The sequence below is a fragment of the Takifugu flavidus genome, chromosome 2 (assembly GCF_003711565.1).
Source record: "Takifugu flavidus isolate HTHZ2018 chromosome 2, ASM371156v2, whole genome shotgun sequence".
In the NCBI taxonomy this organism is placed as follows: Eukaryota; Metazoa; Chordata; class Actinopteri; order Tetraodontiformes; family Tetraodontidae; genus Takifugu; species Takifugu flavidus.
The window spans coordinates 16,828,080-16,853,721 of record NC_079521.1 but is presented as its reverse complement, the minus strand read 5'-3'; the positions used below and the strand labels follow the sequence as shown (position 1 = coordinate 16,853,721).

At 42.9% G+C, this 25,642-nt stretch overlaps 2 protein-coding genes across 8 annotated transcripts; both read left to right on the top strand.

Annotated features, from left to right (window-relative positions):
• Positions 1-778: 778 nt before the first annotated feature.
• Positions 779-20,176, top strand: dennd5a (DENN/MADD domain containing 5A). Of its 5 annotated transcripts, none has more exons than XM_057024549.1 (24): positions 779-1,004; positions 6,636-6,701; positions 7,401-7,510; positions 7,585-8,269; positions 10,324-10,511; positions 10,588-10,899; positions 11,016-11,231; positions 11,312-11,546; positions 11,712-11,786; positions 12,805-12,955; positions 13,030-13,123; positions 13,578-13,709; positions 13,838-13,990; positions 14,073-14,157; positions 14,249-14,336; positions 15,765-15,893; positions 16,221-16,342; positions 16,430-16,575; positions 16,972-17,090; positions 17,181-17,362; positions 17,543-17,625; positions 18,118-18,241; positions 18,448-18,616; positions 18,730-20,176. In XM_057024549.1, the coding sequence occupies exons 1-24, from the start codon at positions 905-907 to the stop codon at positions 18,911-18,913; spliced, it is 3,948 nt and encodes a 1,315-aa protein (XP_056880529.1). In that variant the 5' UTR covers positions 779-904; the 3' UTR covers positions 18,914-20,176. The 5 variants fall into 5 exon arrangements, with proteins under 5 accessions (XP_056880529.1, XP_056880520.1, XP_056880536.1 ...); XM_057024540.1 differs by having other exon boundaries at positions 11,712-11,852; XM_057024556.1 differs by lacking the exon at positions 11,712-11,786.
• A 572-nt stretch (positions 20,177-20,748) lies between these two features.
• sinhcafl (SIN3-HDAC complex associated factor, like) lies at positions 20,749-25,079 on the top strand. Of its 3 annotated transcripts, none has more exons than XM_057025035.1 (6): positions 20,749-20,909; positions 21,961-22,114; positions 22,228-22,327; positions 22,410-22,524; positions 23,027-23,177; positions 23,266-25,079. In XM_057025035.1, the coding sequence occupies exons 2-6, from the start codon at positions 21,987-21,989 to the stop codon at positions 23,444-23,446; spliced, it is 675 nt and encodes a 224-aa protein (XP_056881015.1). In that variant the 5' UTR covers positions 20,749-20,909; positions 21,961-21,986; the 3' UTR covers positions 23,447-25,079. The 3 variants fall into 3 exon arrangements, with proteins under 3 accessions (XP_056881015.1, XP_056881016.1, XP_056881014.1); XM_057025036.1 differs by having other exon boundaries at positions 20,902-21,039; XM_057025034.1 differs by lacking the exon at positions 20,749-20,909 and adding an exon at positions 21,088-21,186.
• The last annotated feature ends 563 nt before the right edge of the window (positions 25,080-25,642 follow it).

Sequence of the window (25,642 nt, the reverse complement as noted above, 5' to 3'; positions counted from 1 at the left end):
CAACAAAGTCGCGCAACAGCTTTGTGCTGACAAATCATTGACCCGATTCTCAAGAGTTTACCACATTCTACTGATTTTTCCTCCCCGTTATCTTCCAAGCGCGCAGAAATGTAGATGGTTTAACCAGATTTACTCTTGCCGCCGTAGAATATCAAATTGTCTAACTACTTCTCAGTCAACTATTCTGCCAAAAAAATATGCTATTTTCCAATAAAAAAAAAAAATATATATATATACACACATAACATACGTATAATAAAGAACTAATACTTTCCAAGTTGAATAGAAAACTTTATAGTAACTTATTATATTTATTTTATTTTGTCTACCAAGTTGTTTAGAGCTGCATCGAATTGTTTAGTTGCCTAAAATATGATCTTATATTAAAGAACAACTATTTAAAGGTTATTACATCTACGATATTGTTGATTACCCACAATGCATTTCGTCTGCACGATCTGATTTCTGTCCTTGTGCAAAGTTCCTGTTGCTAGAGTATGATCGGAATTAAGCCGGAAGCTTAGAAATGCCTAAAAATAAGGCTACATTTAATGACTTTTATGTCATTTAGTCTACAATTACAAACACGTTTCTGCCGATTGTATGGTATTTAGTAAATATCATACAATCTAAGTAAACTAATTAAATCATAGATTACATTTGTAAAAGGTTTCGCTTACTCTATAGAAGAAAAATAACTGTTCGTATTTTATTGTGAAGAAACGCGAGCGGAAGTTGGTTCCTCGCGGACGTTAGCGTAGGAACAGGACAGCTGAGGATTTGTACTGATTTCCAGGCGTTGCAGTAACACAGCATCTGTGATGGCCGAGAGAAAGCGCTTCTCCGGGTTGCTTTAATATGCTCCCCGTTGAAGGGATTAGGGAAGCACTGGACCAGTCTCAAAATGACCACCGGCTTCAGCTCCGGTTCCTGCCGATTCGCAGATTATTTCGTAATCTGCGGACTCGACACCGAGAGCGGACTGGAACCCGACGAACTGTCCGGTAAGCATATTAGCCGTCGGTGTGAATGTAATGTCGGGCTGGTTTTCTAACGATAACAACTACGACACCGGGGGAAAAGGGGGTGAAATAACAGCAGCCCACTCTTCCTATTGAGATTTTGCCATCCCGTAATGCCACCGTCGCGCATTTGTCAGTTTTACGCGTGTTCTTTATTATGAAGACCAACACAAAGCGAACGTATCGTCAGGCCTAGCGCATCAGCTCCCAGCCTGTTTGTGCAGTGCTCGCAGCGAATCGATGGGATTACAGGCTTGTTCTGATGTCTTCACCCCACTGGCGTGAATTTCAAGCCATACGCGGTAATACGCGCACGCACAAACGCGCGAAATTACGAGCACTGCGGTTAAATTCGATTGCAAATCGAATCCTGTCCAGCCACTACTGGCTGTCATCCTGCAACATGGTGCCGTGGAACCACCAGAAATTCGGGACGCGAATTTGTCTTCGGCTTTTGTGTCGAAGCGACATCCTCACAAAGCCCAGATTTACACTGTGCCCTGTGCATGCAGCCAGCCTGTCGACACACCCCTGACACGAAGTCCTGTACAAGCAGCCTCACCACCAGATGCAAGATGCTGGGGAATAATGTGTGTGACTGAGTCGACCAGCATGAGCATGTGGAGAAGACGGAGGGCTTACATGTGCTTTACACCTGCATGTTGGCCTGAGAGTCCCTGACCTGTTTAAAACACGAGCATGAACTTTTGAGACGTTACCACGGTGATAGGGCTGTTGTCCTGTCCAGAAGATGTGTAAAAAAAAACCCAAAACTGGATCAAATGAAGTGTTGTGTGGTTGTAAATAATTGTGTTGTCAACGGGTGTTTCGAAAATTGTACCTAATCAGAGACCGGCCAACACACCATGGAGGTTTCATCTGTGAAAAAAGCCTCTAATTAACCCTCTCGGGGCAGAGCAGCTTACAACACAGGTTAGGGCGACAAAGGTTATCGTTTAAATGACTGACGATGACGATTTGAGTCACTTGGAGGAAGGAAGAGGGAGGATTATTGAAAACATCGCCACTTTTACAAGGAACTTTGACCTTTTTTACTTCATCAGCAGTTTACAGATCAGCATCTCGGTTGGGCACTGACAATTTTTGCTTGAGGAGTGTCTATAATAACCTTATATCATAAAAAACACCCCGGTTAAGTTAATATGCTGGCAGCAAATTTGCTTATTTGTAGTCGATGAAAATGAATCGGCCGACCAGAAGTGGCGGGCTGATTTAAGCACACTAATACATAAGCTCTCACTGACCGGGTTACATCGTTGCATCTAAAGGAACAATCCAGGTTATGCAATTATCTTCTTTCGGTCCATATTTTAGTCTGGGAGAAATAGATATGGAAACAATCATGATTTGTGTGAAATGCCAGCGTTCCTTTTTACACATTTCTGTGTAATTTAATCTGATGCAAACAGTGAGAGCCCTGTAGATAAAAAAGAAAGAAAATTTACTTCCTCTTACAGCGCGAGTAAAACATCTTTTTTTGCCCACAATCCTGCACTTCCTTTAAAAAAAGCTTCCGTTCATTCGGGTTTTGGTTTGCATTTGAGCCTGCGTCGTTCTAATATGATTAAATTACACCAACATCGATCAAGCAAGTGTGCGAGAGCGCTCTTGTGTGTTTTGACCTTCCATCTACTGTAAAGTCATCTGTTCCTTAACTGCATATACCCACTAAAGGACATGGCCAGTGGTCTATAGAAACCCCTGACTACTGCCCACTGCATTATAATGTTATTATACCTTTGGCTATATTTCCATTATTGTTATTATTTTATATAGTAGTACCCATGCCACAATTTTCTACTGCTTCCTGTGTATGTAATGTGGAATAGATCAACATATTAGTGTTTTTTTTAATTTTATTTCAATACTATCTTTTTTATTCATAATAATCCTGTTTATGGCTGTGTGGATTTGTCTCCATAGGGCTTTATTTTTTCATTTGCTGTGAGGATTCCTGCCGCGGCCCCATCTCCTCTGGCCATTTGACCAGGGATTAGAACGCTCCGGTCTTGTTTCTGGAGTTCAGGCCTACTTTATAGCCTCGGCCGTGTCTTGAATATTAGAGAGCGGCACCAAATCCTGGGAAGTGGCACCTGTGGCGGTGACGTTGAAGCGTCTGCGTCCTTGAATAAGTGAAAAGGTTTTAAGTCACAGGTTCTGTTACAGGTCAGGCTTCATGTTTCCTTCCACAACTCTGTGAACACGGTGTGTTAGTGTTGATTCTTGTAAAGTGGCCTAACATCCACTTCCTCAAAGAGGAAACATGTTTACTGTATGATCAGACGTCCCTGAAACTGTTCTACTTATTGCGCATTGTTGCTTTTTACTGTAGAATAAGGTCAGGGACTTACCCCCTTCATCTGTCAGTGTCGAGGAAAAGGAAGAGTGTAATTTCCACGGTTACAGATTCAAAATGACTGTAAAGTGACATCCTTTTATACCGAAACGTGTGTCACCATTTGATAAAATCACATTGGCCTTTTAGGAGAAAATTGCACCCTTTTGGAAATGCAGCGATATTGTCATTTACATGTCTGATACTTTTGAGAAACATTTTTGTGTTGTGTTACATTAGGTACCTGAGGTTTTTCACATTTCCTCACAATCGGTGGCTGTTGATGGAGAGCTGCCTCCTAAACCGATGCTGAACACATCCCTAAATTTTTAATAGGGTGCAGTGAAAGACAATCGATTCTGACGGGATAAAGCACAATGTTTGGCAGCATCACGAGGACACGATTAGCATATGTATGACCCTGCAGGCTCACGGGCAACACCGGGAAAAAAAAAAAAAACCCAACACACACAGGGTACTGAGGGACATAAGTACACTCACACAGGCTCTATTTATTCAAATGCTAAATATCCTTTTGAATTTTCCGGGCAACCTCACTTCCCCAAACAAATGGGGCTGAATGGCTCGAGGTGAACGTTGCCTTTAAATGCATAATGTAAACATTCTTATTTGCACTTTGATGTTGATTTGTGGACTCATCTCTCTTGCTATTTGCCGCCATCCCCAATTATAGACGACAAAACAGATACCCTTATTTTGAAAGTGTGACGGCAACGTTTCACAGCTAATTAGCTGAGATACTGGTAGTGAATAAGAAATGCTTGTCTACTTCATTTAGAGTCATGCTTTAAACTTTCAACCAGCTCTGAATGCATGATAGCATCAAAAGTTCAGGCTTCTCCTCAATTTTAGAAATACGCTCAAAGATTTTCCCTTCATCTGATGGCTCGGTTCAGATCTGCCAAAGAGGAAAAACGACGCCATTATTATATCACCTGCGGTTGCTTTATCACACCTTTAGCCGGAGAGATGCTAACATTTATTATCAGCATTTCATAATGAGCAGTGAGCTATCTTCTTTGTCAGGAAGGTGTGGGCGGGAGTGTAGACTGTGTGGCGGCACAAGGGGCTTTTGATGCACCTACACAACTTGGGACCGCTGTCTTGATCTTATCTCACCTTTTAAATACAAAACCACAAGATTCTGTTCAAGAGTTACTGGAAGGCTTTCAGTTGGAGATCTGCTGGTCTCTCTGTGAGTGGGGCGCCACAGTTCCTCCTAACATCGAGGGCAGGGTAATTCCACCTGCACCATCTTGTCTACGTCTGGGAGTATTTTCCATGGGACTAGATGAACTTTATGCTCCACAAAAAGCCTGACGCTGCATCAGAAGTATAGTTCTTGTCCAGTTAAAAGTATCCTTTGTATTTATTTAATCTGTGTTTGATTTTACTATTAGATTTGCATAGGAAAAGGGATGGGGTGGAACAATTTTAACAGGGATGTTCGATACCACTTTTTTTCAAACTTAGCTCGCGTTTTCACTTACTTTTTTGCTTTGAGTTTCGGTGACGGGTATCAGCAGTTATTACTACTTAGTACTGATGCTTTGAAATGAGGCTGTAGTGGCCGACTCAGCCAGTCCTAGTTTTTAACGTAATAAAGGCATCCGGCAGTAGTTTCGAGGGACTGTGGTGTGTTTAGCTGAGAGCAGGTGTCCTTTCAGTCAGTGTTGGTCCTCTGGGTGATAAACTGTTAATATTTTTGTGCTTTCACACTCTGCTGTGGGTAGCGAAGTGTGTCGTTTCATATAGAGTATATATATACACTAAAGGAAGACATTTTTTCCACACGAATGGGTAACAGCAGCTTGTAACCGGCCGTAAACACCTGGTGAAAAGAGCACCTGTGTGTGCACAGGTTCTTCCCTGTAGGCAGTTTGGATCAAACCGTTGACAACAAGTCACTTATTGTATTGACCAAGCTGGATTCGTCTCTCCATTCTAAATATGAACCTAATCTGAGATAGTTTATCACCCCCACTCAACTGCTGAGTTGGAGCCTAAACTTTGGACTGTCGGCTAACAAACTTTGCCTCAGTAAACTAACTTTCTCCAACACATTTTCTCACATTATCAACTGAGTTTATGCTTTAAAAAGGCCTCAAAGCAACTCGCCCAATACAAATTGTTTGTTAAACGCTTAAATACAGCCAGATGAAGGTGAGCTCATGCTCATATTTCTAGGCGCGTGAGCAGCCTCCTGTGTGAAACTGGTGTGGAACAGAGAGGAATCAATGGCATGCATGGCAGAGTTCACATGCAGCTGTAGCGCAGGCGTCGGTTTCCTCCAGCAACAGCTCTGCCGCTTTTGAGACTGGGAAATAGCTGCACGAAACTGGGCAACAACAAAGTGCGTTACTGCATCCGGACCATTTTATAAATGTTACATGATCTAATTTATCTCCATGGTCTCTTCATGCAGCAACACTGCAAGTGCTCGTTCTCTAAATCAGTGCCGCCACTGTTCTCTGAAGACGCGCCGGAGCCGTGTTTTGCACCGCTGAGGCATTATATAAACTGGTTGGATAAGAAGTCACACGTGAACAATGGAGGAGATTGTGCTGACGGCTGTTGGTGTGCTTGACATCATCGGGGAGACGGGTGTCATTTGAGAAGAGGAGGAAGACAGTGGGAAAGCAGACCAATTGAATAGTATTAAGGATGTGTTTAATTGGACATAGTATTATATATTGTGTGTTGGATAAGATAAATATGTTTATTGCTGGTTGTTTTGTCAATCATCTCCACTGGCTCACGTGACCTTTTAGAATCACCTCAGCCTGGTACCTACAGTGACTGACTAATTATCTCGAAATCCTCCTCCTTTTATTAGCAGCAAATTGAGAATACATCTAATATCACGAACACTAACTGAAACTGAGGCCTCTGCTATCTGCATGTTAGCATGGCATTAGCTTTTAGCTCCAGGCCTCAGAGGGCTGGGTGTTCTTAACCCACATTAAACCAAAAGTGTTTTTGTTTGTTTGTTTTTTTGCATGATCTCTTAAAGAAGGGGAAAGCAGAAATGCTTAATCCTTGCGTCATAACTCCGCAGGCTACATTTGATTAGCCAGCCCACCTGTGTGTGTGTGTGTGTGTGTGTGTACGTGTGCAGTTTATTCACTCGGAGCAAGGCTTCGGCATCTCGGGACGCAATTGCACAAATGAGAAGTGATGCGCTAACCACCCAGAACCAGGTTTTTAATTGTATTTTTGTTTTATGTGTTGTGTAGCTTTATGCCAGTATATAGAAGCTACTAAATTCAGAGATGGGGCCAGAGGAAAATTGGCAAATGAAGGTAACCCTCCCACCACACACACTCCTCCCCTCTTACCCTCAGCTCAGCTTTAACCCTGCAGTCTTTCACCTGGCACACCTTGGTTTCACACCTCCCGGCAGCCCTGTTTCATTTGTTCAAATCCTTTTATTTCTTTGCACAGGTTTGAGAGCCTTTCTGTTGGCACAGCCCTCCTTTTATTTTCCTCCTCCTCTCCTCCTTCAGTTGCAGTGGAGCAGTGAGCCGACGTTTGACAATCACTGCTTCTAATTCTCACTCAGATCTCTCCCCAACACTCTGATGTTTCAGTACTAGCTTGGTGTGTGCATCACTTCTGCTTTACTCTGGGTTCAAATCAACTCAAAATGTGCTTTGCTATGACTTATGTTGTGTTTTCCTTTTGTATTGCCACTAAAGCTGTCAGGAAGCATTGAAATCCATCAATTATATCAGTTTTCCTGCTTAAATTGTCTGATGTGAAGAATTAGATGCTGCCTGAGAGCGTTGACAGCTTTAATTGATGCGATACAGTCTTTCTCTTGAGACAAATGTGTGCAGTAGCTTTCTCCTCTAGACCTGCAATTTAAGCCTGCATCTGATCCTCAGACTGTTTTCTGCTCCTTTTATCTACTCTTGGAATTATGCAATGCTTCTAATTTGGCTTTTTCCTTTTTTTTCCCTCTTTTTTTTTGTTTGTTTCTGCCCTTCTCTCTGTTTCAGGTGAGAATTTTGAGCAGAGTCCCCTGCGGAGAACCTTTAAATCCAAAGTTCTAGCACATTTTCCTGACAATGTTGAATGGAATCCATTTGACCAGGATGCAGTGGGCATGGTACGATTGTTAACGGTGCATTGCATTGACGCAAAGGTCTCGGGTTTACTAAAGTGATTACTGTCATCTAACAGCTCTGTATGCCGAAGGGTCTGGCTTTCAGGACGCAGGTTGATTCCCGGGAGCCTCAGTTCCACTCCTTCATCATCACGCGAGAGGATGGCTCTCGGACTTACGGCTTTGCCCTCACCTTCTTTGAGGAGGTGACCAGTAAGCAGATCTGCAGCGCGATGCAGACCCTTTACCACATGCACAATGCGGAGCAGTACGACATCTTGCACACCCCCATCGCGCCGCCGGGATCGGAAGAGCAGAGGCACCAGCACTCCCACCTCCGTCCTGTGCTCCACGCGGCGCCCGCCATCTCGCGCCTGCAGCGCTTCAACTCGTACGACATCAGCCGCGACACGCTGTACGTGTCCAAGTGCATCTGCCTGATCACACCCATGGCCTTCCCCCAGGCCTGCAGGAAGGTGCTGCAGCAGCTCCATCAGGCCGTCTCTTCCCCCCAGCCCCCTCCCCTCCCACTGGAGAGCTACGTTTACAACATCCTCTATGAGGTCCCCCTCCCGCCTTCCGGGAGATCCCTCAAGTTCTCTGGCGTCTACGGGCCTGTCGTCTGCCAGAGGCCAAGCACATCTGAGCTGCCACTGTTTGAATTTCCCATCAGTGAAATGTTTCACCTGCTGGGGGTAGAGAACGTCCTGCAGCTGTTCACCTGTGCCCTGCTGGAGATGCAGATACTTCTGTACTCGCAACGTAAGTATGTGTATGTGTGTATATATTTCAGCCAATGAAGCTTCGATCCTGAACTTCACAATGCATTAGAAAACCTGATTTCCTTGTATGTTTACACTAGTCCAGTATATTAGACCGTGTGTTGTTATTCCACTGTCGTGGGACCGTCCTGCTTTAGAGCTGGCAGATATTAACGTTTAGATTGTCCCTGTGAAAAGTGTACCCAAAAGCTATGTGGGTCTGATTCATCCGCGTGGCTGAGCTCATATCCCAGAGATAGGACAACCTTTTGTGCGCTCCCATCACGGCGCTACAGCACCACGCCGGCACCGGCCCACTCATGAATCACCGACAGCTCACATTTGTTGGCATGTCCGCACAAGCTTGTCTTGTTTATTATGTTTTAAATGCGGGGCCAAAAGGCGTCGTGTGAAGAGGTTATGGCATCGTTCGTGGTTTTAGGAAACGCGTCTGTTCGGGAGCAAATTCGTTTTAGGGGGGGTGGTTCTGGCCTGGTGATCGGATCCATTACACTGGCATGGGAAGGCAAATGCTTTACAAAACAGCAGAGGCTGGCGGGGGAGAAGCTCTTAAGGGAGAAAGCTGTGGCGTTGCTAGGCAACCGGGAGACACGGAGGTTAGTGGTGATGCAGGGTGATTATTATTGGTTGGAAGTGACATCATGTTGCCCTCCCTATGAGTCTCATCACTGCGCAGTGTGTGAGGGTTGTTGTGTGCAGTTGAGCCCTGGCCATCTTCAACAGAAATGAGATTGATGTTCAACGCACACACACACACACACACACACACACACACACACACACACACACACACACACACACACACACTGAGGGGACTGAAGAGATAATTAGGTTTATTGAGGAAAATAATAGTGGAATTCTGATTCCAAAAATGAAATAACAACCTAAATGAACCTAAACTCTTGTCGGTAAAGTGTTTGTGCGTCTAATGGCTGACTCTGAGGCAGAAGTGTGTTCTTGTCAGGATGTCCTCGTCTAATGCAGCTGGGTGATGTTAGTATTCATGTCTGCGACCAAGAACAGGAAGCCCACTTAGATGGAGGATAAGAGGGAGGCCTCGGCTGGGGTCACAGCCTCTCTTCATGGAGCAGCACATGACCAAATGAAGGAGCGGTAGTTATTTTGGCACCATATTGGGAGCGGCTGAGCTTCTGCTAAAGGCACGGCGCTTGTCAGCAGATGGTGCGGGAATTCAGATGTTGAGGACCAGACACATATTTTCGTGTCTGCTGGTTAAGTGTGACAGCCTGGCAGTGAACAAGTGTCACTGTCATGACAAAAGAATGTTATGTTGGAGGATCAGCTGACTGGTTGTGTCACAGTTCGGAGTGCGGGGGGTCAGTACTCACATGATACAGCCCCCTGCTCCTAGTGACCAAAATACCTTATGTAGCATCTCTCTCTTCAGATGTTATTTGAGTGAAAACAGTCACAGCAGTGGGAGAGTTTGGAGGTACCCTGAATTTTAAAATACTTCCTAACTTGTAAAACATGATTTCAGGGTTTAACGCTATCTTACCCTCAACTCAAGTCGGTCCCGAGAACTTGCAGATGTCCGGCTGCAGGGAAATTTCACAAGATGTCAAATGACAAAAAAAATGACTAAGTAATTTTCACATCCACTTTTTCTGTTCTGAATCAGCTGATAAACCAAGTCCAGCCTGTGATCAAAGAATTCCTCACATGATCTCTTTCTCCACCAGAAAGACTGGTTTGGTCAGGTGCTGTTCTGTTGGTTAGCCAGACAGCTAGCTAGGCTACGGAATACGCAGTATCATGTGTTGTATCCATGGGACAAACAGAGAAGCAGTAGGAAAAAACAGTCTGAGTTTAGTGACATTACTGCCTGTTGTCTATATTGTTTCTTAGGGGTGTAGGTGTTTCGGAAGAATGCGTAATTATCAAGGAAAAAATCCATTCCTAGTATAAATTCTCTTGACGACTGAAGAATACTAACCCCTTGTTTGCTGAAATGTGTGGAAAAGTGAGGTTAAACTCCCATCTTTTACATGTTCTGTATTTCATGTGTGACAGATTATCAGCGGCTGATGGCGGTGGCAGAGAGCATCACCACCTTAATGTTCCCCTTCCAGTGGCAGCATGTGTATGTTCCCATTCTGCCTGCCTCCCTCCTTCACTTCCTGGATGCTCCCGTGCCGTATCTTATGGGCCTCCATTCTAATGGCCAAGATGACCGCAACAACCTAGAGCTGCCACAGGAGGTGCCAACCATTTACTAAATTGTAGCAACACAGTCTGTTGTATATCTCGTCCTCATTGTCTTTGGTTTCTTTCCAGGCTAACTTGTGCTTTGTGGATATTGACAATCACTCTGTGGAGCTACCAGAGGATTTGCCCCAGTTTCCCAACAAGCTCGAGTTCATTCAGGAGATCTCAGAGGTGCTCCTGTCCTTCGGGGTGTCTCCAGAAGGAAGCGTTAACTCCAGCGAGAGCCAGTCCAAATACCGCAGTTTCAGATCCGTCGACATGGTCTCTGACAAGCGTAACGGCAACCTGGCCTCACCCCTCAACTCCTACCTGCTGAGGGAGAATGAGACTATCGCCAGACTCCAGGCGCTGGTCAAGAGGACGGGGGTCAGCTTAGAAAAGGTGACAAAACTGCCATGATTGTTATTTGCACGGCCAAATGAAAGAAGTTGGGACAATCAAGGCGGCACAACCCCGACATGGTTTCATTTTCTTCCTCCCGTGTGTCGGTGCATCAGCTGGAGGTGAGAGATGATGCCAGCGGCAGTAGAGACGGGAGGTCCCAGTGCGACGAGGAGGAGCTCAAGATGCATCAGGTCAACATCCACGTGCGCGAAGTCTTCGCCAACCGATTCACTCAGATGTTTGCCGACTACGAGGTGTTTGTCATCCAACCCAGCCATGACAAGGAGTCCTGGTTCACCAACCGAGATCAGATGCAGAACTTTGACAAGGTCAGTTTCTACCCTTCGGTTCAGTGAACTCCAACATTATTCCATTGTTTTTAAATGAACATTTTCTTTTGTGTGCGAAGGCGTCCTTCCTCTCCGACCAACCAGAACCCTACCTGCCCTTCCTCTCCCGCTTCCTGGAGACCCAGATGTTTGCCTCCTTCATCGACAGTAAGATCCTCTGTCACGACGACGAGGAGAAGGAACACACGCTGCGGGTGTTTGACTCCCGCGTGGACAAGATTCGCATGTTAAACGTCCGCACACCCACTCTGCGCACGTCCATGTACCAGAAATGCACAACTATCGAGGAAGCAGGTGAGAACCTCTGCAAACAAAAAGAGCTCGTAAGGAAAATGGAATTTAGCGAGTTGGTGTTAAATGGAACGTTGAGTAACTCACAAGCATGTTGTTTGTCGCGTGTTCCTGACGGTGACCTGTTCTGCTGGGATAACCGTTTGGTAATTGCTGTCTTGTTTGCAGAAAAGCTGTTTAAGAAACGATATGAAAAAGCAGATTTTGCTGCGCCTGGACCTCATGACATTAGGGTTGAGAACGGCAAGACTCACGTTCTTGATATTTGCTCTGGTCAACTTAAACATCCCTGGGTGGGAGTGCAAAGCAGTGGGTAACCTCACGGAGGACACACAACCACACTGAAGCTTAGACACTAAAGACAATACTGTATTTGTATGATTATTAGCCGTATGTTCAGCACAGATCACTGGGAGTCCTCTCTGAAGTCCTTGATGCATTGCACGCCTATTTGCTGTTGCAGCTTTGTGAAACCTTTGAGCTTTTTTGGACTAAAGCACGCAAACCGTCGATTTTCGGGTCGATGTTGTCGGACTGTGCTGAGCCGAACTACACGCGGAGCAGCTCCGGGCTCTCCAGTTTCAGTCGCTCGCCACGGATTGCGATGGTGTTTCATGTTCGGGTGGAGGAGTCACGTCGTTACTGCTGGTGTAAACGCAACATCTCCGAATTCTAATATGTTCACGGTGCTAACTTACAGCATGAGGGGGAAGTGGTGTCATTCAAACATGGTTCCTGAACTACAGCTTCAAGGGTTATTTCTTTTTTCTGACAATGTTTTTCTTGTATTTAAGTTCTTTTTCTAATTCTGATTCTTTTGTTACGCAGCCCCTTGGTGGTTGGCAGTCATCTTTAATGTCACTCTTAATTCTGTTTTTGTTCCGATGAAGAGCGACATTTATTTGTTTTCTTTGTTCTGGTGCTTCTTTTTGTTCTGTGGCTGTTTGGGAGCGTCATTGTAGACCTTGGTTTGTCCTCTTTCTTCTGCTGTCACTCATTTTGTACCAGCCAAATGACACATTCTGCTGTATTCTTTTTATAGAGACTACAATGTTCTTATGGAATGATTGTTACCATTTAGAAAAACCAAGGAACTATCTGAGCTCAGAATATCCATAGAAATAACTTTCTTTTAAAAGTTTGAGGCAAAAACCTTTTAAAATTACACATATTATCTACTTACATTGAGAGATTGTTCACAAACAGAAAATGATCTCACGGTTATCCACATCCGTCTCCTCAACATCCGTCTCCTCAACAGAGAAAGCCATTGAAATGAGGGTCTCCAAGATCGACCATACCGCCCTGCACCCCCACCTTCTGGACATGAAGATTGGCCAGGGGCGCTACGAGCAGGGCTTCTTCCCTCGTCTGCAGTCAGACGTTCTCTCCACTGGGCCCACCAGCAACAAGTAAACATCTCAGATCATAAACAGATTTTTGTCGATCTGTGGCAGCTGTTAAGTCAGGTGGTTTCATCTTCCAGGTGGGCCAAGAGGAGCGCTCCTGCCCAGTGGAGGAGGCGGGACCGACAGAAGCAGCACGCTGAGCATCTGTATTTGGACAACGACCAGCGAGAGGTGAGAGGCCTCGGCCCTGGTTTTGTCCCCCGCCTCTTGTTTTTTTTGCCTTTTGTTTCTTTTATTTTTGCATGAGCCTTTGCTTCATTTTAACCACAGTCTCTGTCTGTTCTCCCCATCCTTCCTCACACTTCCGGACACCCCTTTTGTTTTCTCCCGCCGCCGTCTCACTCTCATTCTCGCACACTCTCAGCATGTAGAGTGTTTGTTTTCGGAGCTGCAGCTCCTGCGGTTTCTTGACTACTACTGGCTCTCGCAATCCTTCAAGCCCTGTCTGAAATCGGTGGCTGTGGACGTGGTATGTGTTTGGATTTGTGAGGACTGTAACCTTGACGCTGACCTCTGTAGTTTAATTTCTTCTGTTTCTCTGGAATAACCTGTGATAAGAGACCAGTAGTGAACTGAGATGATTCAACTGTCAGCTGTTTTCAGACTGAAGCCTTTCTGTTGGCAGAAATACATCCAGGAGGCTCGAAACCTGGGTACAACCATTCGCCAGCCAAAACTGTCCAACCTGTCGCCTTCTGTCATCGCTCAGACGAACTGGAAATTTGTCGAAGGACTACTGAAGGAGTGCAGGAACAAGGTTTGTATAGTGTTCAGAATGCTGTAAAAACACACTAGAATCTTAAAAATACATCATACCAAATACAACCTAAACTTTTCAATATGATTGGCTCTGTTCTCTGTGTTAATTTATGTGTCTACATGCAGACTAAGCGTATGCTGGTGGAGAAGATGGGGCGGGAAGCGGTGGAGTTGGGCCACGGAGAGGTCAGCATCACCGGTGTGGAAGAGAACACTCTGATCGCGAGCCTCTGTGACCTGCTGGAGAGGATCTGGAGCCACGGGCTGCAGGTTAAACAGGTCAGGAAGGGAAACCTTTTAAATCAACAGAGTAGCCTTTTCATGTGATCCTCGATTCAAACGCTTTTGGGTATTTGTGCAGGGTAAATCTGCACTGTGGTCCCACCTTCTCCATTACCAAGAAAACAAAGAGAAAAATTCAACTCCAGGCAGTTTGGGACCTCCAGGTAAATAATGAAGCCTGTTCATCTGAGGAAAGGAAATGCAATTTTGGAGCTGTCAAATTTAAGATTTTCCTTCTTTTTTTTTAATCTGCAGGCCTAATTCATGACACTGAGAGGCGCAAATCTGATGGCGGCCTTTCAGCCATGGCCCCTCTTAAAGTGTCACTGATTCAGGACATGAGGTGAGGAGGACTGTATTTTATCTACATATAAGTTAAAAGGAGGCGGAAAATACCAATTCAGTGCACTTTAAATTCTTCTACCTGCTTCTCATTGTCAAAATCCTTGGCTGGATCAAACATTTGGTTAAGGGCGCCCCCTTGTGGTGGATTTAAGTCAGACAGTTTTCTGGCGTCCTGATGCTAAAGAATACTAGAAGCATCATTTCAGCAGGCACACACGAATATCTATGGAAGTGTGAAGTTACTTTAACTTCTCAAGACACATATAGATATGCACTCATTAATTAAACAGATGTTTTTATTGTTGACGGTTGGCAGAATACATGCTTCCAAAATCACATTTGTCACTCAAATGTCATTTTAGAATTGCATTTCTCTGTTAAATTGACCTCTGTCTCTCTCACTCACACACACACATACAGCAATACAGACTATGCTTAATTTCAAGGTTAAAATTTAATGTCACAGTAAGAAGATAAAATTGTAGTCATATCTTTGCAGATGCCTTTACACCCGTTTTTAGTGCGTTTGTGATTGTCAGATTGAAGAGTCAAGGTTTGTTCCTTAAAGGAGGCACAGTGCATAACAGCATGTTACTTCCAGTCTAATTAACAGACCCCCACCAGACTGACTCAGATGACAGGGTCAACCTAGAAGAAAACATCAGCCTTTCTTCATAAAGTTTAATAATTGATAATAATGTCTCAGACATAGTTACTACATCTTATATTTCACGGCCTTTTTACAAACAATCATCTAGCTGATATCTGGTTACACTTTGCTTGTTTTAGAGTAATAAGTTATCGTAACAGGATGTGTTGTGCATGGTTATGTCTGTTGCCATGGCAATCGCCAGCAAAGAAAAGTGGGTTACTTGGTTTGTGAGCAAACATGATAGGTGGAGACGTTGAGGGGGGTGGAAGTTAGCAGAGTGGGGGCACTGAGCTCTCAGCAGACGGCCGTATGGCACAGGTGGAGTGGAAGGAAACGCGTCCTGACACCAGAACCATGAGTGATGACATAAACAGTGGCTCTGGGTCCGAAGTCTGTGTAGAAACAACCGTTTCTGGGACCAGAATGTCTCTTTCCGCCATGTTTCCGCATGAGTGGTGTGTTTAAAAATATATTTGATGATGTAAACTTGACTAAAACAGATTGACGCCCCCATGTTGTTGTCTGCGTATTTCAGTTACTGAGGCCACATTTAATCCCGTGGGCATAACCACTGCAGTCACTGTCATCAGGAACAGTTTTCTCTCATTTTCTTTTATGTTGATGGTTTTGAAACCAGCTGCTGCAGTGACAATTTTCCTTAATTAGCATCATGGTAAACAGGCAATAATAGTAGACGCAAGACCAATATTTTTTTCCAAATCCACTTGAGTTGAATGCAAAGTTGCAAAACCTAAATCTGTTTTCCGTGTACAGACACATCCAGAACATGAGTGAGATCAAGACGGATGTAGGGAAGGCCCGAGCCTGGGTGCGCCTCTCTATGGAGAAGAAGCTTCTTTCCAGACATCTGAAGCAGCTGCTCTCAGACCACGAGCTCGCCAGGTAATGGCTCTTGCTTGGGATGCTTTCCCACCTCTAGTGGCTTCCTCGTCCCTTTCTCCAGTCTGTCTTTCGGGAAGAATGACTGTCTCGTGTGGAATTCAGTTTATGTTTGACCTATGAAACATGGAATCATTTCAAATTGCAGAGCATCATACTCTGGTCCGCCATCACATCAATTATTTGCAGCGTTCTTCATAATTGATATCTGACTGTGAAGTGGGTCAAAAGGGTTGTCTGTCTGCCTTTCGTAACCGCGTCTTTTCATGGATTCCTTCTTTCTACGTTCTAAACTGCAACCCAACCTAATTTCCATTTGTTTTTTCGTAGAAAACTTTACAAGCGATACGCTTTCCTCCGCTGTGATGATGAAAAAGAGCAGTTTCTCTACCATCTCCTGTCCTTTAATGCTGTGGATTACTTCTGCTTTACCAACGTATTCACAACCATCAGTGAGTGTGACACCAGAGCGCCCAGCAACACTATTCAGAGTGTTAAAAGTGATATATTTACGACCTTTGCTCTGATCCGCCTTCCAGTGATTCCCTACCATGTGGTGGTTGTTCCCAGTAAGAAGCTGGGGGGCTCCATGTTTACTGCCAACCCCTGGGTGTGTGTTTCTGGTGAGCTGTCAGAGACTGGAGTCTTGCAGGTTCCCAGAAACACTTTGGAGATCACATTTGAGGTTGGTAGCAACTCTTTTTCTGACACGAGGTTGAAGATGTGATAGACATCACTTATATCATAAAATCACTTCTTTTGGTTAAAAATACCCTTTTCACTGGCTGGCAGGTTCTCAGGACCTTTTACACTTCATGAAAACAAAGTCACTTTTTCTGAGTGAACTCACTTAATATTAATTTTCCTTTGAAAACTTTCTCTGCAAACATTTTCATCTCTTAAGATATTTTTCAATTATGCAGACAAAGTAATTACAGTGGAATGTAGGGAAAACAATTGTTTAGTCTCACTTATTGTTCATTTTTATTCATGGGGCCACATTAAAAAAATAAAACATCAAATTGCTGATTTAAAAAAATGACCAAATATCTCAAGTGTTCTAAATAAACCTCTGTATCAGTGCCAGAATCTCGGAAAGCTGACCACGGTGCAGATGGGTCACGATAACTCAGGACTCTACGCAAAGTGGCTGGTGGAGTGCGTTGTGGTCCGCAACGAGATCACGGGGCACACTTACAAGTGCGTATGTCTTTGGAGCGACGAGAACACGCTACGGTGTTTTGTTGAGCGTTGGGTTCCGGAGCAAAATGAAACCAAGTCGTCCTGCAGGTTCCCTTGTGGACGGTGGTTGGGGAAGGGCGTGGACGACGGCAGCCTGGAGAGGATCCTTGTGGGAGAGCTGATGACGCCGACCACCGAGAATGATGAAAGAATGTGCCGGACACCCCCGATGCAGCAGTCCCCAGGGATGATGAGGAGGTTTGTTACCATCTCACCAAACACCAAACCAAGTAAGTTCACCAAAAACCGTCATTTTAAACCCAAATAAGTTTTATTCAGAAGTTGATTTGTATCCCAGCAGAGGGGAAACGTGTCCTCATTTTTAGACGTGGTGGGGCAGCATTGGCCTTGGCTGCTGAAATCTTCCTTCCTGTGTGCTCCTGTTGATTGTCCGCTTTGTTCTCGTCCAGAGTTAAACACGGGTCAGATCCAGGAGGGAGTGGGAGAGGCCATCAACGGGATTGTGAAGCACTTTCACAAGCCAGAGAAGGAGGTGAGGGAAGGCAGTCTAGACAGGCTCCAACATGCAGCTCTATTATTCATCACCACTGATGAAGAAGCTTTCTGCTTCGGTGGTCCCCCCACCCCTCAGCCACTGCGTGCCATGCCATAATAATATGGCTTCAGAAATAAGGATAAATAAGAGCGACAAGAATGAATTCTTTACTCGTCTGAACACAGAAAGCATCGGCTCCCTTGATAAAACTTTATACACTAGTAAAACAACTGTTCCCTTCCTTGTGACTTTTATTTTTATTAACACAGCTATTTAATATTGCATAACTAATTGTTTGTTAAACATTATTAACTTTGTTACATTGTTTTATATATATATACATATATATAATGTATACTCTTCACTTTTAATGTGAGAACTGGATTCGGGGGAGATAAAAACAATTTCCATAATTTTGTGGTTGGGAAAAGATGCCCTTTAATCGGTAACCAACGGTAACCATGTGCGTTTTGCTGTTGCTTTCCACAGAGAGGCAGTCTGACCCTTCTGCTCTGTGGGGAGTACGGACTCGTCTGGGCTCTGGAGCAGGTTTTTCAACATGGTTTCAAAACACCGCGACTCTTTAAGAATGTCTTCATCTGGGACTTCTTGGGTAATTCAGACTATGATCACATTCTGTCTCTGAAGGCTAAAGAAAGAAAGAACTGTTCTTTTGAAGCACAGCCACAACCTTTAAACTCACAGGAGCTATATCCTTGTGATACCCAGCTGTTTTCCTTCAAACTTTTTCGCACGTTGTTAATTTTTCCTCTTGTGACTCTTTTATGTATTTTTGTTTTGTTTTTTTAAATTTGACAGAAAAGTCACAAGTGTACTTTGAAAGCGCGGAGCAGCGAGAGGTGACACCGGATGAAAACTGGCAAACGAGAGTGCGGCACTTCTGCCGCTTCATGCGTGCCATCAACAACACATCCAGAAACATCGGGAAGGATGGCAAGTTCCAGATGCTCGTTTGTCTGGGCGCCAGGTAAGACAAGAACGCATCCTCGCTAATACATAAGCAATCTAAATTTTGATGTAACAATAATGACCAAACAGCCTTTTTGATCCGAGTGTCCATGTTGACTGTGTCTCTCTTAGGGACCATTTGTTGCATCACTGGATCGCTCTCCTTGCAGACTGTCCAATCACTGCTCAGATGTATGAGGACACTGCTCTAATTAAGGACCGATCATTGGTAAACTCTCTGATCCGAGTACTCCAGACACTGCAGGAGTTCAACATCACATTGGAAGCATCACTTGTTAAAGGTGTGGGGATCTAATCCAGCCCGACTTCCCACCAGTTCTACCAGCTGGGGACCACTAAAACCAATAACTCAAACTTTTATATGCAGGAACTGACTTGAACAACAGATGTTTTCTGGCTTATATTAAAGCTACTGTTACATTTGCCATATATCAAGTGCAATGAGCCTTTCAAGATATGTTGTTATTTTTATCCTCAATGATGTTGCATTAGATGTTAAAAAAATATGTTTTCTATTATGAACTATGATTTTCACATTATTGACCTACTTGCGCGATAATGTTTTATTAAAAGCTACATATTTTCATTGTTCTTGTGAACTGCTGACAATGGCTATATTTAAGGGAAAGAGGATCATACTGTTAATATATTTTCAGAGAGAACAGTATTATTTTGTTAATTCAGTCAGGTTGCTCGCCCTGTTGTTAACGCAGATTCCAATGTCATTATGCAGAGATTAAAGCGAATGATGTAGAAGTATGCTTTATAAGTATGTGTATGACAAAGGGGTTTGCAGTGTGGAAAAGGAGTCATCTACCAAGACGTACATAGGCTTACATTTGTCCCCTAACCATGCACTAGTATGCAGATTTTTACCTGGAATGTCGTGAGCAGAGAAAGAAAACTCCCTCGTGCATGATATTAAGACTGTGACTTCAGCCTGTATCCAGTGATGGAAACTAATAATATGGATAAAAGAAAACATCAAGTCCTTCAGTTGTGTTCCAGACTCTAGTCCTCATGATATATTTGACCCTGCTTTCTGCACAGAGTGGATCCAGTAATGGGATTATTGTAAAGACCTCCAACCAGCCCTGCCCCTGTATACTATACCCTCTTCTGAACACAAAAAGAGCACCGTCATTTCTGTACACTCATAATACTGATTGCTTCCCCTGCAAGGAAAAGAATAGGACACCCTCTTGTGTTTTCATCATGGTTTCTTGCTATGCAATGCCCAAAAGAGAGAAAATTCAACTTCCTACAGACTCCATATCAGGGTGTTGTGAGGTTTTAATCCTCCCCTTCTCCTCTTCTATTACATATATTGAACCTACTGTGCAGAACAGATTTTATATGTGAAGGACTTTTACGTGCCAATGTCTGGAATGACTGTTGTACTGGTCTGTGGGTGACCTACACATGAGCATCTTGGGAGTTATATTTTTTTCCAAAATTGTTGTACATTTATTGAAATAGCTGTGTAATGTAGTGTTTACTAAGTGAGCAACAGTGTACAGTGTAAAAAAAAAGAATAAAGCATCTGTACTGAGGTTAAGTCGGTTTACTTATATATATTATTTGAAGTTTATTATATTTCTTAGAAATGTGATAAATTATGAGTAATGTGAATAGCTGTTTCTTAATCCCAAATATTTTATATATTGTGGCAGCTCATTGCCCGACTAATTTCATCGAACACTATCGATTATGCGAATCATTGTCATAAAACATTTAATGCAATATAATCGGCGATTGTGTGAATGTCAATTTAAAACCATTAGCAACTCCGGACGGTTCTGATATAAAACGGTATAAAGGTCGGTCAACTTTTGGTTAAGGACATCCAGGTGGTTAAAAACTATTTAATGGTTAATAGTCAAAAAATAGTTTTAGTTCCTCTGTTAAACGTGTTTCCTCAGCTGAAAATATGTCAACAAAGTCTTCGCGCCATTCACATAGTGCTGTTTTTCTTTAACCATTGATTCAAATGGCTTATGGGACTTGTAGTTTCAAAAGACAGTCTGAACGTAAAAAGGCGCACTTGTTGACTACAAATCCCATCGTTCACGCTCATTCGTGCTCGACGTGCGGTACGCCTGAAGAGCGCCAATTGGTTGAATTCGGATTCGAACTCAACGGCTGCACTCCTTATATGGTCATTAGGCGCTCGGTCCTTTCATTGCGGCTTTTTATGCTAATGATATTGTAATGAACAGCTGTATGCGTTTGTAGTAAGAGCATGCGCAGTGCGTAAAAAGAATACGGCGAAGATTCAAAGTTTTTGTTCGGTAAGTACATCGATATCTGTCTTGTGTAGAATTCACAATCGTGGAAACTTATCGGATGGCAATTTTTAAATAGACCGAATATATAGCGCCTCGGTCGCCGCCTGACGTGTGCGTTTCCATTCGCTGCGAGGTAAATACCGCTACTGTGTTTGAAAAGACTCGACAATGGGGATAACGTGGAAGTGAACGAGAGCGTGGCGTGGTAATGGTAGCAACGTCGGCTAACTAGCATGCTAATAGCTAATAACAATGAGCCATGTTTGGCGCTCTGGAGGACGTAAGTTATAATTTCTAGCGGAGGATCGTTTACTCGTGGGATTATGTACTAAATTTATATCTTAGCGTTGCACACCATCTGTACCTATTTAGAATCCGTGCGTTTTGATACACGCGGTGGACGTAAGTCAACGAGTAGCCCGGTAGCTTTTTGTTTCTTTACTTCAGCGTCGTTGCCCGCTTTTTGTTTCGAATTTTCGATGCGAACAAAACCATAGTTGCTTGATACATTGCGTGATTGAGAAACCATTTCTTGACTTAGGAGGGTTTTAAAAAGTTTTTAAAGCGAAGCTCTACTGCGCTGGAAAGTAAATACTCATGAAAGTACTCGTGAACCGGACTAGTGTTGTGGGTGTGCATGGTGGATGCAAGTTTGGAATTTTGCATCGTTAACTGTAACGACAAAGTCAGCTAAGCGACTTTTTTCTTTCTGTTTGTCTCTAAAGTCAAAAGAAACAAGATATAGTCGTCACGCTGTGTGTGTGTGGTATTTTTTTTTTTTAATCGTTTGTTTTTAGCGTTCCCGCTAATTCGACTTAAATCCAGTATCCGGATGTTGTTGTTTTGTCTTAGATTGATGTTGCGGTTGAAAACGCACTTGAAAAAAACGTCGTTTTAAACACCGATCTTCGTCTCAGACGTGTAAAATAATTAATATATTTATAATCCTAGACTTGCGTGTGTTGGGGAGGTTCCCGCCCCCTTTTGGTCTGCAGACGTGCACGCTGCTCGTTGCGAGGACTGGCTTTTACTCATCGTTGGACTGTATTTTCAGTTTTTGTCACACAGACCGAGGAAACGATGTTTGGTTTTCACAAGTCAAAGATTTACCGGAGTAACGAAGGATGCTGCATCTGCAAGACCAAGTCGTCCAGTTCGCGCTTTACGGACAGCGGTCGCTACGAGGAGACCTTCAGGCTCTGTTTTGGGTAAAAAAAATTAAAAAGAATCATTTGTCGTGCACGTGTCTGTAATTATTGAACCAGTTGCACCACCTCAGCAGTTGCTGATTGCATTTGCATGCCCTATTCTTGACTTTAAGGCTGTCAGAAGATCGTGTTGGAGACATATGCAATGCCTGCGTGCTGTTGGTGAAGAGGTGGAAGAAGTTGCCCAGTGGTTCAAAGAAGAATTGGAACCATGTAAGTGATGTTCAGGTGGAACGCGTGACAATTGTTTTGCCACTGTTGGGCTTGAATTGACATCCCTCCCGCCCTCAATCAGGTGGTGGATGCCAGAGCTGGGCCAGGATTTAAGGTCACAAAACCCAAAAAGATCAAAAACAGCGATGGGAAGAAGAAAAGCAAACTAAAGAGGCTTCACAAGCTGAAGAGACAAGGTTGGTTCTTTACAAAGACTGAGTTTAAGATTTTGATGAGCGAGGGGAATGGCTGCATTTAAAAAGAACCTTCTCCTTAAATGCCTGCCGAGCAGCATCTTGTGCTTTGTGTCGGGATGCTGTGGTGAATTTATTGAGGCTTATTTAATCTTATTAATGTTTTTTTTCTTATGAAATAATTATGCATAAAATGTATACTCCACATTCCAGATGAATATTTATCATATATAGCATTTGTATGTATTTTGGGTTATAATTAGGTTTTTTTTTTTTTTTTTTACATTCAAATACTGTAGATCTTTATTTTTATTCATACTTTAAGTCACAGGCACTTTTTGCTTTAGTTCCATTCAGTTTTTGTTGGCCATGTTTAATTATGTGGAAAATTGATTACAGTTACTAATCTTGGATAATAAATTAAACGGCTATGTTTCTTTTAATGGTGTCTCTGTTGAGGTGAACAAATCTTTCATGGGGTGTTTTTTTATTTATTTTTTGGTAGACTCTGATGCCCACAGCACAACCTCCAGTGTGTCTCCTGCTCAGTCGCCCAGTTACAGCAACCAGTCTGATGATGGATCTGACATCGAGTCCAAACAGAGACGCTCCACTCCCTCCATCTTCTCTTTTTTGGACCGATCATACTGGAAAAGGTACCTGTCAGCTCATCCATCTGCACTGATACTGAAGGGATAGAGAATAGATGGTTTATTTCTTCTTTATTTCTTTTTACCCATTCAGGCAAAAGGTGTGCTGCGGCATTGTCTACAAGGGTCGCTTTGGCGAGGTGATTATTGACCCTCGGCTCTTCAAGCCTTGCTGCAGTTCCAAAAAACAAACGCTGGGATCCACACAAGTGGCCACACGCCTCCCCGATGCGCTTCCTCAGCAGCTCCAGGAAGACGTGAAAGAAAGCTGGTGATTGCTTTTATTGAACCCCCCTGCAGGGTTATCCATGGCATCCGCCTGACATTGTCTCCAGTGGCAGACTTCCATGTTTCAATTCCTCCAATGAAATGTTAGATTTTTTTTTTCTATTAAATGTTTCTTTTTATGTGGGTATTTTTTTACATTTTTGTATAGAGGCAATTTTCTCTTTTATTAAAAAAGGAAGAAAAAAATTAAAAAAAATATTAAGGGCATTAGTGTTATTTATAGGATAAGGACAAAATGTGAGGCACCATTTCTGATTCTGAATTCTATTGATTAATTTGTATTAAGTGATCAACATTGTGTAAATATTTTTGTTAACTTTCTTACATATCAAGTCTTTTATTATTTTCTGAATTTGTAAGTTGTAAGTGCACAAATGAAAGGCCCCAGTTCTCCTGACACGGTCTCTGCTGTTGTGTTGACTCCTCGACACACGGCAGCGGTGGTGTATCTGCTCGCTCCGTGCGCACAATGCAGGAATTTCTAGGATTTTAGCGTATGAACGGCCACTCTCACCAGGGTTTGTTAGTACAACTGTTCTCTATGAATTTGACTTCAGTGTGTGTAGATCAGATCTTTTCACTGTTAAACCATGTCACCAATAACTCCATGCATGCAGTACATTCCTGTTTCTTGACTGGAGATGTGATTTATTTATTTTTTTTGTACAGCCAATGATAAAATGACTTTTTTTTTTTTTTACTAGAATTGTAAATACAGTTTTTTGGCTCTTGCAACATTCGTTTTGAGTTTGACACAAGCCACTACAAATGTCTGGAAATGTACTTTCATGCCTAGCCAGTGTAATCGTACCATATTTTCACTTTGTGTTCTTAGATTTATTTTTTTTTCCAAGCAGAAGAAACTGTTGTTGCTTTTGGAAACTGTAGACACTGCAGGGATAGATAACTGCTCAATACTGTAATCATTTTTCACAAATGGCAAGGACAAGGAGGCAAATGATGATGGTCACTTGTGTAAAAGATGGCTGTTGAAATGTTTGAGGCTGTTGTGAGTTTTTTTTGTCTCTAATCTGCAGAAGCAATTGTCAGAGTTCAAACTATGCAGACGTTTTGAATGTGGAAAATGCTTTAGATGCTTTTCTGTCTCGCTACTGTAGTGCGAAGTGACGGATCCCCACTTAACCAAACTGGCTTGTAAAGAGCACCCCTTTCTTCCGTGGTTATTTTGCATTTTTCTACTAGGTTACTTTTCTAGAATATTGATGTGATGCTACTTTTTTCTTACATATATCAACTTTTACGGCAGGGTTATGAAAATGCTGAACATTTTATGATTCCTATGAAAAGGAGAAATTTTGGTTCCCTTTTTGAAACCTAGAAAATAAGCTTGTTTTTCTCTCTGGAGGGTTGCCATATTTTTGTAGGAGGTACATTTTGGGATGTAAGATGTGCCTTAATGAATCTCTTGAGCTTTTCATTATGGATATCTTAATTTATATTTATTTATTGGAAACTTTTATGTGAAGCTTTGGAAACTGGTGTAGAGCCTTTCAGAAACTGTTTTTTGTGCACTTGTTTAAACATGCAATGTAGATGTATTCTGTCTCTTAACTTTACCACAAACTAGTTCAGTATTGTAATAAAGAAAAGACAAATGTTTACTTGTACATGTTTTTACCCATAGATGGCAGACGAGCTACACGAAGGGGAAATATCCCCATTGGTCGACACTTTATATTATTTTGTTGTTTAAGTACTCAGTTTTACCTTATCGACCAACATAATATTTTTTTCCCTTTTAACCTTAATCATGACTCGATGGACGTGGTTTAAATTATTGCTAAAAACATCGTTTTAGCTTTGGCTCTTAACAAACCGTCAGATTTGAAACGAAGAAGCTATTTGGAAGGATTCTTTTAAAAGATGTTTTGAAACAGCGAGGCATTATTGTTTCTCCCTGCTTTTTCGTATTTCTTGTATAACTTAATGAATCAAGCGCAAACAAAAACATAGATGGTGCTCGCCTCATCTATACGTCGTAAATTAGGAACGATCACGGCGTTACCTAGCAACCAGGTTGCTTGGCTAACAGTGGCTAACCGGAACTAGCATCTAGGCCAAATAATGACTGCCTCATAACTTTGTCTTGTTTAGACTGGATTTTTGAAGGTCAACTCTAAAACAAACACCAAAGGCCGCGTTTATAGCGGTTATATTTTATA